Source organism: Budorcas taxicolor, chromosome 10 (assembly GCF_023091745.1).
Source record: "Budorcas taxicolor isolate Tak-1 chromosome 10, Takin1.1, whole genome shotgun sequence".
NCBI classification, from domain to species: domain Eukaryota; kingdom Metazoa; phylum Chordata; class Mammalia; order Artiodactyla; family Bovidae; genus Budorcas; species Budorcas taxicolor.
Genome location: NC_068919.1, coordinates 89,996,274 through 90,009,476, shown reverse-complemented (window position 1 = coordinate 90,009,476; position 13,203 = coordinate 89,996,274). Strand labels below are relative to the sequence as shown.

At 36.9% G+C, this 13,203-nt stretch overlaps 1 protein-coding gene across 1 annotated transcript in view; it reads left to right on the top strand.

The window, feature by feature from the left end:
- CEP128 (centrosomal protein 128) overlaps positions 1 to 13,203 on the top strand; it is a 469,424-nt gene that overhangs the window by 453,484 nt on the left and 2,737 nt on the right. The window contains exon 22 of the mRNA XM_052647177.1: positions 9,193 to 9,301. Within this exon, the coding sequence (XP_052503137.1) occupies positions 9,193 to 9,301 (109 nt within the window). The remainder of the gene's footprint in view (positions 1 to 9,192; positions 9,302 to 13,203) is intronic.

Here is a 13,203-nt window from a genome sequence, read left to right as displayed (position 1 = left end):
GTATAGTTCTATGCATTCTTGCCATTTCTTAAACTCTTCTGCTTCTCTTAGGTCCTTACTGTCTCTGTCCTTTATTGTGCCCATCCTTTCATGAAATGTTCCCCTGATACCTCCAGATTTCTTGATGAGATCTCTAATCTTTCCCATCATACTGTTTTCCTCTATTTCCTTGCGTTGTTCACTTAAGAAAGACTTCTTATCTCTCCTTGCTGTTCTCTGGAACTCTGCATTCATTAGGGTTTTTATTTTTCTTTAACCCTACCAAACCCAGTTCCCCTGACAAACCACATGCTTTCTTCAATGTTAGCAATAATTTGCTCAATAAGAGCATTAAGAAAGGAAAGATTATGAAGAAATTTAACTGTAAAGATACAATTGTTAATCATATTGAATTCAAAATTCTAAATATATTAGGTACATCAGTTCAGTTCAGTTACTCCGTCATGTCCATATCTTTGCGACCCCATGATCTGCAGCACGCCGGGCCTCTCTGCCCGTTATCAACTCCCGGAGCTCACCCAAACTCATGACCATTGAGCTGGTGATGCCATCCAACCATCTCATCCTCTGTCGTCCCCTTCTCCTCCTGCCTTCAATCAGGAGCATCAGGGTCTTTTCAAATGAGTCAGTTCTTTGCATCAGGTGGCCAAAGTATTGGAGTTTCAGTTTCAACATCAGTCCTTCCAATGAGCACCCAGGACTGATCTCCTTTAGGATGGACTGGTTGGGTCTCCTTGCAGTCCAAGGAACTCTCAAGAGTCTTCTCCAACACCACAGTTCAAAAGCATCAATTCTTCGGCGCTCAGCTTTCTTTATAATCCAACTCTGACATCCATAGATGACTGCTGGAAAAATCATAGCCTTGACTAGACTGACCTTTTTTGGCAAAGTAATGTCTCCACTTTTTAATATGCTATCTAGGTTGGTCATAACTTTCCTTCCAAGGAGTAAGCATCTTTTAATTTCATGGCTGCAGTCACCATCTGCAGTGATTTTGGAGCCCCCCAAAATAAAGTCAGTCACTGTTTCCACTATTTCCCCATCTATTTGCCATGAAGTGATGGGACTGGATGCCATGATCTTCATTTTCTGAATGTTGAGCTTTAAGCCAACTTTTTCACTTTCCTCTTTCACTGTCATTAAGAAGTTCTTTAGTTCTTCTTCACTTTCTGCCATAAGGGTGGTATCATCTGCATATCTGAGGTAAGCAGGGTGACAGTATACAGCCTTGATGTACTCCTTTTGCTATTTGGAAACAGTCTGTTGTTCCATGTCCAGTTCTACATGTTGCTTCCTGACCTGCATATAGATTTCTCAAGAGGCAGGTCAGGTGGTCTGGTATTCCCATCTCTTGAAAAATTTTCCAGAGTTTGTTGTGATCCACACAGTCAAAGGCTTTGGCGTTGTCAATAAAGCAGAAATAAATATTTTTCTAGAACTCTCTTGCTTTTTCGATGATCCAGTGGATGTTGGCAATTTGATCTCTGGTTCCTCTGCCTTTTCTAAAACCAGCTTGAACATCTGGAAGTTCACAGTTCACGTATTGCTGAAGCCTGGCTTAGAGAATTTTGAGCATTACTTTGCTAGTGTGTGAGATGAGTGCAATTGTGCGGTAGTTTGAGCATTCTTTGGCATTGCCTTTCTTTGAGACTGGAATGAAGTTGACCTTTTCCAGTCCTGTGGCCACTGCTGAGTTTTCCACATTTGCAGCACTTTCACAGCATCATCTTTTAGGTTTTGAAAGAGCTCAACTGGAATTCCATCACCTGCACTAGCTTTGTTTGTAGTGATGCTTCCTAAGGCCCACTTGACTTTGCATTCCAGAATGTCTGGCTCTAGGTGAGTGATAATGCCAGTTAATTGTTTTGTTAGTTTGTAGTAAATATACCATAACATATTTATCCAAACAATCCTTGTTTCCTTTTAAATAGTCACTTTCAGGGAATAAACATTGGTTCCAGGAATCATCATTATAAAATATCTTCGCATCTCTCCCTTTGTTTCTTAAGTCAGTGACACATTTTTTTGAGTATATTTGTTTATGGGAAATTTTTACCCACTGTGAATATGTTTGGTTCTTGAAAATGGGTTAAAATCATATAGAGCCAAGTTTGAAATGGGTAAAACACACACACACACACACACACACACAACAAAAGCGGAGTATACTCCTTTTTTTTTTAGTGAGTCACTAAGAATATTAAATTTTTACACCATAAAATAGCAATTGAATATAGGTAAATTTATCAAATGGCCCTATCCAACACAGTGTTTTTCATGAGTTTGTTCCTCTGTGGCTGAATGTGGCTTCATGTTTATTGTATTATGATTTAATTTTGGAAAAGATGGTTTGCGTAGTTAGATGTTCTAATTGTTCAGTGGTTCTGCTTGGGTAGATTAGAATTTCAAAATGTCAGTGCTGAGAAATCTTAGGAGATGGTCTGCCCAGCTCGGTCATTTTCTTCCATGAAGAAGCTGAGAATATGAGAGTGACAGGCTCCTGCTTCCGACTTCCACGGAGCAGACTTTCAAGAATATGATCATTATTGAGTTCCTTATTGCATATGGCACTGTCCTGAACTGTGCAAACTAGGATAGGTAGGTGGAAATACGGAAAGAGGTGATCAAACCCCCACCCTCGTGGAAGTTAAAAGCTCTATAATGGCAGTCATGCAGATTGAGTTATGGAAGGCTAACTTTAAGTAAACTGTCCAATTAGAACTTTCAAATAGGAATAAAGTTTACTGAGGAAGAGGTTAAGCTTTTTCAAGCACTAATGGAGAACTGGGAATTAAAAGTGGGGAACAAACAAAGGGAGAGTGCATTGTTAGGGTAGAGACAAATTCAAGAAAACATTTCTGCCACAGATTCAGAAACACATAAGTGTCTTTTCCTTTTCTCTAGGGGCAGAGTCGGATAAATTAAAATTTTTTAAAAAATTAAATGCAGCATTTGTCTTATAAACTTTGAACTTACAATATTTCTGTGAGAAAAATACTTGGTGGGCATCATTAAATATTAATCATTAGAGATCAGTTTAGCAAAAAGATTTAGTCGGGTTGGAACAACTTTTAAGAAACCAATTACAATGTGTGTTATGAAAGAGAAGTGGAAGAAACCCAGGGAAAATATTAGAAATTGCAAGTTCCTTCACCCAGTGGAATTTTTGCAGGGAATTATGGCTAAATAGCTTGTGGAGACTTAAGACAGTAATATAAATAGGTCCCTGTGCTAAGGATGTAAGAGTTGGCAAAAAGCAAAAGCTTGCAAAGAATCTTCCTTTTCAACCAATACTTCCTTTTTAATATATAAGTATTTGATTGAAAAAAGGTAGAAATTAGAAATAGCCATCTTATGGTGACCCTGTAAACTTTACTTGCATAGAAAGTCCACAAATTAAATAAAAGTATATAATTGGAGGATTTGAAGATATTGTTCTCATATTCTGACATGTTGATTTGTTCAAAAGGATCATGAAATATTTTTCTTTTAGGGTGTTCTTCTAGGGATCATTTCATTATTTATTTCTAGGTAACCCTGGGGATTCTGGCAATCTTTTGAAGATTTGTTGAATGTAAAATGTTGAAACTTAAAGACATACAGCTGACCCTTGGACACCTCAGGAGTTAAGGGCACTGACCCTCAGTGCACTTGAAAATCCATTTGTAAATTGTAGTTAGCCCTCTGCATCCAAGGTATTATTCCTCATTCTTAGATTCAACCAACAGTAAATCATATCGTACTACAGTATATACTATTGCAAAAAAAAAAATCTGTGTGTAAGTGGACACACGCAGTTCAAACATGTTGTTCAAGGGTCAACTGTTCATTGAGTCCCAGCTGTATGCCAACAGCTACTTTAGAATGAGCTGACATGGGGTAACTCGAGCCAAAACCATAGATCTGACAATTATGTTCAGATGTGAAATTCTAGAGGCCTCGGGGAGTTGGAAGATGCACAGATAGAAAGGAGAGTTATGTTCTTAATCAGTGCTGGAAATCTTCACTTAATCATGCTTTCTATATAAAATGTGAAAGAGAAAAGCATAATAAAAGGTTTCCCACTAAAAAGATGCTTAGATGATTATGGGCCAATAAGAGAAAGGAAAACTCAAGGGAAAGCAGACACACTCATATTTGCCCACTGATGCTTGGACTGAGAAAGACAGTGAGAAAGGACAAGAGTGGAGGTGTAGATCTGGGCATCTTGCTGAATGAACCAGCTGGTGTAATGACAGCCTCAGAGTGTGCCTCCCAGAGGAAGGAGGAAGTCCACAAGGGTCGTCAAATCCGATTCATTCTTGCCAAGGTAGGGTTTTAAATTTCTGAAACAAAACCAACTGGCATCAAAGCATAGATTATATCTTTTCTGTTTACAGAAAAAGGACCTCCTATATTTTTAATGATGCAACCAGCTACTTGGCATATCACAGTTAAAAATATGGCACAATTTGGAAAATGCAGAAAAATATTGAAAAGAAAATAAGTAGCAAATATTTTTTAAAACCTATTTGCTTAATTTAAAGGTTTCCCAATTCTTACTTATAAATACCTTTTTACATTGAAATCATTATTTGTTGACAATTTTATTTCCTCTTTATTTTATACTTTATATATAAAAATGAATTATATATGAATTTTCTCTATGATCATCATTATTATCATTATGGTTATGCCATAGTTTATTTCCTAATCTCATGTTGTTGAAAGTTTAAGGTTAATTTCAGCTTTTTTTCTACTATAATCAATTGATTAATATCCTGGTATAAAAATCTCTGTCCATATCTTGAATTTATTAACCTAATCTAGATGCCTAGAAGTAGAAGTACTGGATGACACATTTTAAGGCTGTTTATTTATACCCGTTTTGTCTAAGTTGTCTGATTTATTGGCAGAGTTGTTCATATTTCCTAATTACCTTCTTAATGTCTATAGGCATAATAGTATATCCTCCTTTCATTCTACATATATCTTCCCTCTTTTTTTCCCTGATCAGTCTCTGAAGAGATTTTTAGATTTTATTGCTCTTTAGAAAAAAACAAAAAACCCACTATGGGTTTCATATTTTCACTGTTTTTCTGCTTTCTATTTAATTGACCTTTGCTCTTTATTATTTCCCTCCTTTTACTTAATTTATGCTTAATTTGCTGTTCATGTTCTAGTTTCTTAAAGTGGAAACTTGGATTATCAATTTGAGACTTCTTCTTTTGTAATATACACATTTTAATGTTATACATATCCCTCCAAATACACTTTTAATGCCTTCTCACAAACTCTGATAAATTGTGCTTTTATTTTCATACAAGTAAAATTTTTTTTTAATTTTTCTTTTGATCTCTACTCATGAGTTAAGTAGAAGTATGTTCTTTAATTTCTAAATACTTGAGAATTTTCAGATATCCATCTGTTGTTGATTTCCCTGTGGTCAGACAGCATCTTCTGTATAATTTCAGTCATCTTAAATTTGTTGAGATTTGTTTTGCCACCAGGCATATAGTGTATTTTGCAGAATGTTGGATGTGCACTTGAAAAAATACTTGTAATCAGCTGTTTTGGGATAGAGTATTCTATAAATACTAATTACGTCTAGTTGTCCAGTAGCATTGTTCAACTCACTTCTTTATCTAAATGTTTCGTGAGAGAGTTATTGAGTTAAATGAGTTGCTGAGAGAGGAATGTCGAAATATCCGACTATAATTATGTGTGTGCTTGTGCTCAGTCGTGTTGACTCAGTGGCCCCGTGGACTGTAGCCCGCCAGGCTCCTCCGTCCATGGGATTTTCCAGGCAAGAATGCTGGAGTGGGGTGCCATTTTCTTCTCTAAGGAGTCTTCTGAGCCTAGGAATCGAACCTATGTCCCTTGCCTCTCCTGTACTGCAAGCAGATTCTTTATTGCTTAGCCACAGAGGAAGCCCAATAACTATAATTATAGATTTGCCTACGTTTTCCTTATAGTTCTACCAGTTTTGCTTCATGTATTTTGACACTGGGTTAATGTATACATACAATTTAGCGCTGTTATCCCTTTTCTTTCCTTTTTTTTTTTTACTTATTCAACAACTCATATTTCTATTTTCGTATGTAGAAAATGAGGAAGTTAATACAGTTGACCCTTGAACAACATGGGTTTCAACTGCGTATGTCTGCTTACATGCAGATTTTTATCAATAGTAAATACTGCAGCACTACACAGTCTGCAGGTAATTGAATTCATAGATGCAAACTATGGATACAGAGGGCCAACTACAGGTTATATAGGGATTTTTGACTGTACAGAGGATTAACACCCCTAACCCCTGTGTTGTTCAGGGGTCAACAGTATAGCCTTTCCTTTCCAGCAAACCTATAATGAATGACTTCCAGTTTCTTATGAAATTCTCATGATTAATGAAAACTGTCTATCACTTGCTTAAAACCTCTGGCTTTCATCTTAAATGAAACTGAACTTCCTTTTGGTACATGAAAATGATGCTCTTAAGTCATTTTAGGATTATGTTCATGCATTTAGCTCAGAATAAATGGATTTTTATAAAAGTGTGTGTGTGTATGCATGCATATGTGAAGTGAAAGTCGCTCAATCGTGGTTGACTCTTTTGCACCCCCATGGACTATACAGTCCATGGAATTCTCTGAATCAGAATACTAGAGTGGGTAGCCATTTCCTTCTCCAGGGGATCTTTCTAACCCAGGGATTGAACCCAGATCTCCTGTGTTACAGGCAGTTTCTTTACCAGCTGAGCCACCAGGGAAGCCCCAAAATACTGGAGTGGGTAGCCTATCCCATCTCCAGGGTATCTTCCTGACCCAAGAGTTGAACTGGGGTCTCCTGCATTGCAGGGGGATTCTTTACCAGCTGAGCTACCAGGGAAACCCATGCATGCATGCATATATATATATATATATATATATATATATATATATATATACACATACACACACACACATACACACTCATATTTAGTCTTTTAACCTTTCTTTTGCATTTCATACATATAAATGTGACAAAGAAATAAAATATAAGCTTGGTACATAGTGCAGAAAACGACAGCTAAGTCATCAGATAGTCATGCATGCTACGTGAGGCCTTACTGCATGTGAGTTTTGAGGAACCTGTCTGGGCCACCTCATTTCAGGTCAGCCCCTCAGCCACGTCCGGCTCTTCGCGACCCCATGGACTGCCTGCAGTTGTTTCATCCAGCGTCTTTCGCACCATTCTCAATCCCTTTGTCTCCCTTGACCCCACAGTCATCCCCAGTTCCTGTCTTTTAACTGGTATTCCCACTTCTATGTTTGTGGTACTCCAGCCTGTTTTCCACAGAGGCCAGAATAATCTTTGAGAAATACACATCAAAACATATCATTCCTCTCCTCAAAACCGTTGATTACCTTCTTATTGTACCTAAGGAAAAAAATCCGCAGGCCAAATCCCACCTCTGGATCTCACTGCAGTCACTTCCTCAGGCTCAGTGTACCTAAGCCATGGGCTTTCCCTCAGTTCTTCAAACACACCGAACTCTTTCTTACCTCAGCACCTGCACGTGAGTCTAGAACACTGCTCTCTCAGCACCTCACTGGGACCCCTCACCTCCTACTTTTTCCATCCTCCACCTATGAGTTCTCATCTGGCTGATTCATTGATTTGTACTCAGCACTCAAGTATCACCTTCAATATCATATCCAGAGGTAACTTCTCTGGACCTCAAATCTAAATGTAGTTCTTCCTGTTATTTACTCTTCTTCTTATAGTTCTTACCAGAGTTTTTAAGTGAATTGTGTTATGTATAGTTTAATGTTTTTCTCTTCTGCCATCCTGAAGCTTTCAGGATCATTTACATTGATATTTTATATTTGCTCTTTGACCAGCACATAGTAGGTGCCAAATAAGTCATTATTGAATGAATGAATGAGTATGAGGAAGAAAAATGAAGTGTAGCAAATAATTAGAAAACATTTAAGAGGGAAAATATGCAATTTTTACTATTTATCAATGAAAGGTATATTAAAGCATCTGTTTTCTCACCCATTTAGCTAGTAAAATTATTCAAAGATATAATTCCCTTTTTCAGCTAAGATTTGAGGAAAAGGAAAATTTCATACAATCCACAAGGGTTCATTTTTGTTTATGGATTAAATATTGTTGAATGAGTAACAACATTTATAATCATGGAAAGCAGTCTAGGTAAATGTATTTAAAATCATCAAATTGTTTTTATTGACACAGTATTTCCACCCAAGAATTTGTCATAAAGAATATTGCTAAACATGGGAAAGTTTATATATTTAAATATATTTTTCACAGTGTTATTTATAGGAGTAAAATATTGAAAAACCACCTAAATGCCCAGAAAAGTAATACCTGAGTAAAGCATAGTATATTCACTAGATAGTATATGAGTGGGGGGCGGGGGGAGTGAAAGTGTTAGTCAATCATATTCAGCTCTTTGCAAACCCATGGGCTGTAGCCCGCCATGTTCTTCTGTCCATGGAATTCTCCAGACAAGAATACTGGAGTGGGTTGCCATTTCCTTCTTGAGGGGATCTTCCTGACCTGGGGATCATACCTAAGTCTCCAGCATTGCAGGCAAATTCGGTACCATCTGAGCCACCAGGGTAGCCCCTTATGTGAGTAACATAGGCTAAAGGTAGAAGTAACATAAGCTAAACATGATGATTTTCTAAAACTTTATGTTAGTGCTGCTGTTGTTGTGTAGTTGCTAAGTCATGTCTGACTCTTTTGTGACCCCATGGACTGTAGCTCACCAGGCTCCTCTGTCCATGGGATTTCCCAGGCAAGAATACTGGAATAGGTTGCCATTTCCTTCTCCAGGAGATCTGTCTGACCCAGGGATCAAACCCTTGTCTCCTGAATTGACAGGCAGATTCTTTACCACTGAGTCACCAGGGAAGCCCATTTATATTATTAAATATAAATAAATGAAGAAAGCAGAGTTTTACAGTAAAATTTACAAATCTTATCCACAGGGGGAAAAGAAGTCTGGAAAGAAATACGTCATACTGTTATGGCTTTAGGTGATTTCCTTCTCTGTCTCTTTATATGGATTATAATATTAAATTATGATATAACATAGTTTGTATCTTGAGATTCAGTTTTATTTTCAGTACATTTAAGTGAATCCTGAGCCTTACATATTGCAATGATTTGAACTGAAATGCCCGTGCTCTCTTTTTTTAGGATGACAGAAACTTTGCTGAAAGCTCCCATGCTTATGGGTTAGATCAGTCATCTTGTTGGCAGGATCACAGTCGCTTCCTGTCTAGTCCACGATTTTCCCACTTGAACTGTAAGTAATGATGCCCAGTACTAGCTTTTAAGTTGGATTTAAGAAAATTCAGTTCATGGAAAGACTAAAGTGAAAGACCAGAACATGATAGTAATATTCATGTTGTAATTTTGAAAAAGTTTTCATTGTGAATCATACAAATAATGCCCAAGTACATTTATAAAATTAACCAACTTACTAAAAATATATGGAATCCCTTCTTTTTAGACTTTACACTTCTCACAAAAACTTAAAACTAAATCACCAAATTTTAATTAAGCAATTTTTTTGGCATGGAGATTGCTAGTAACTGTGGATGAGTGAGTAAGGAAGTTAGATTGTATTGAAATAAAATCCAAGTCTTCAAAAAGTAGAAAAACTATTCAGAAATATCTAATTTCATACAAAGAATAAGGATATGAAAACGATTATTGTGTAGGTTTCATTCTATGAATAATACACTGTAGATATTAATAAAAGGTTATAACGTTAACAAAGTGTGAGTCTGTTGACCCAGAATACCTTCTCCCACCACTTATACTTCACCTTGGATGCAGTGTCCTTAAAAAAACCCTTTAGAACTCATGGTTTTAAGTGTGGTTGCTGTTATGAGTCGGAGAAGGCAATGGCACCCCACTCCAGCACTCTTGCCTGGAAAATCCCATGGATGGAGGAGCCTGGTAGGCTGCAGTCCATGGGGTCGCTAGGAGTCGGACACGACTGAGCGACTTCACTTTCGCTTTTCACTTTCATGCCTTGGAGAAGGAAATGGCAACCCACTCCAGTGTTGTTGCCTGGAGAATCCCAGGGACGGGGGAGCCTGGTGGGCTGCCGTCTCTGGGGTCGCACAGAGTCGGACACGACTGAAATGACTTAGCAGCAGCAGCAGCAGCAGTTGTTATGAGTGCTCACAATGCATTACAAATTTCCTTTGAAACCTTTCTTGGAATAATTATGGAATTATTTGCTACTCAAGTAACATTTTATTTGCTGATTCTTCTCTTCACCCAAGAGTGAACTCCATGATAGGAGTGATGTTTATACACCACTGTCTCCTCAGCATCCTATATGAAACTTGGCACATAATAAATGCTCAGTTAATGTAAGATGAATGAGTATATGAATATTTTATTTCAAGTCCACTTTTATCCAAGCCATTTGGGATTCAAATGTTAATAGATTCTTATTTAGATCATCATTTAGCTCTTCAGTTTCCCATGGACATAGAGTTTGTACATTCAGTTGGACAATGCTGTCATTTTAAAATGCTAGGTGTCTATAAAAAAAAATATAAACCAATACAGTATTGTAAAGTAAAATAAAGTAAAAATAAAAATTAAAAAAAAAATTAACCACAAGAAGTAGACCAAATAGAAAATAATAACTCATTTTTTCTGATTTATATTCATGGATTCATTGAATAAATATTTATCAGTTTCTGACAAATGGTTTGGCTTCCATTATATCATGATTAATTTTATTCCAACAGCTAAGCATTTTCCCTTTCCTGCCCCAACCATTTTGACAAGTGATTTTATATATTTTCATAAACACTCTGCTATTCTCATCTGGCAGTCACCCTTCAATTTGAATCATATCTCAGGTTGGTTCTGGTACCTCAGAATATGATATATATGTAGTTATACAAAATTATTATTTTTCATATTAAGCAATGGAAAAATTTCCTCAGGTCTGTTTGATGTATGAAAACATAGAAGAGGAGGAGGGTGGGGACCAAGCACCTAAACCCAACATGGTACCCCATCCATGAAGACATCCAAGAGCCTGGAAATAAGCAGCGCCAGGATGTGGGCACAGAGGGCTTTGTTCTACTGGCATTTAATTTTGCCTTTATAACTTGCAGAAGTATCCTTAGAAAGGTTCCTCCTTAGAAAGGCTTCTAGAAAGTTTCCTTTGAAGACATTAAGGGGAAAACTTCAACATTTTTAGAATTTTATTTAATATTATGACAGGCAGTAGAAGAAACCATATTTGGCTTTTCACTCAGTAGCATTTCATGACTAACACTGGTCATTTCCTAAAATGTAGTACTCACAGGCTGCTGTAGGCTTCTATATAAATACACTGACACAGAAAATCAGGTAAGAATAAGAAAAAATATCATTGAGAACATTATTTGGATAAGAAAATACTTTATTAGTCTATATTATATAATCTAACTGAGAAATTTAGCTTAAAAAGTAAACCCCTTTATTAATTTATTGATTATTTATACATAACCATATATTTTGCTATTCTTCTTTTTAACAAGTTTTATGATTTTCCTCCCATACCTACCTCCCCCATGTTTTTAAGGATACTTTAAAAAGTTTAATCATAGGTACCTATTGTTACTCATTTTAGGTGACTTAATAAACATTTCTAGAAATAACATTGATTCTGATTTACTTTTCTGATGAACTTTGAATTTTCTGTATGTTTTTCATGATGGCTTTTGGAATTGAATTACGATCACCGTAAATACTTCTCCATTTTTTGTGGTACACACAATTTCAGTTTAGTTACAGAAATCGTCCTGTTGTGAACATTTTCTTGACACTACAAAATTTAAAAGGAGATTTGTCAAAATCAACAAAGAGAAAAATGGAGCCTGCAGTAAGTTGATAATGCAGGGAACAGAAGACATCTGAAAAATACCACGAATGCCCTCATAGATATGAGGAGATAGTGCATCCAGGAAAAACAAGAGCAAGATGCTATGAAAAAGGAGCACGAGCCAGGAGGTCTCGGAAATTTTAAATATGATAAACTAGAAAGGTGGGAAACAACAAAGTTGAGAAACCTCAAAGAAAGCAGAAGATAAGGAAAAAGGGCAATAGAAGAGATAAGCTATTCCGAAAAACCAGTATAGGAAGGACAGACCATGATTAGTGAGAGTCCTGGAAAGAGAGAATAAAGAAAACAGAACAAAGGCCAGAAGTGGGCAGATGACACGGCCCACCAATATATGGCTATTGCACAGTTGTCGCCCTGAAGTTTTTTCCTTCGCCTTCCTCCTATATGGTGGATACCCATGTTCCTTTGGTCAACCCCGGCCTTCCTCTGCTGGTTTCAGTTCTTTTGCGGGAGCACATCCAAGAAAGGGAGGTAAATATTTTCATTTTCGTATCTGAGAATGAGTTTCTTCCATTCACACTTGACTGAGACTTTGGCTGGCTATAAAATTCTTGGTTAAAAAAGACTTTCCTTCTGAAGTCATCACACAATTATCTTCCAAAATCTAGTGTTGCTGTTGAAAAACCTTCTATCTTTTCCATTTGACTCCCATTCCTCTGACATGATCGTTTTCACCATTGCTATCCCCCTGCACCCCGGCCCGGCAACTTTTAGGATTGTCTCTTTAACCTCCATGAGTTTTGAGATGGTATGTCTCCCCAAGAGTCTTGTTTCACTAAATTTTCTGCCTATTTGCTGTGGGTTTTTTTTTAATCTGGACATTCATATTCTTCAATTCTCTCATAGGGAAGGAAGAAACAAAAGATTCTACCAGGAAAAGCTTTAGGAAATAAATTTTTTTTAAAAGCTGGATAGATTATTGGATTCATTTGAGCACTTAGAAAAACTACTAGTAGGCACATGACAGGTCTAATTGAGCTATTAGAAACAATTGAGGATGGTTATGGAGAAAGAGTAAATTAAAAAAACAAAAACACAGGTCAGTTAATAACTCCAGGAAAAAAATGAAAAGAAACAGTGTCAGAGTAGTCCTGTTAGGGTTGTATGAGCCATATTTACAGTCAATGTAAACACTCACTACTGACTTAACTGGAAGTCCAGATGCAACTACATAGGGAGGATGGGGTGAAGGGAAGTGGACGGGTGTGGATACGTCTAAAAATGATAACTCAGAAAATAGCAATATAAGCTGCTTTTCCTTTCAAAAATTGAAGTAAATACGGAAA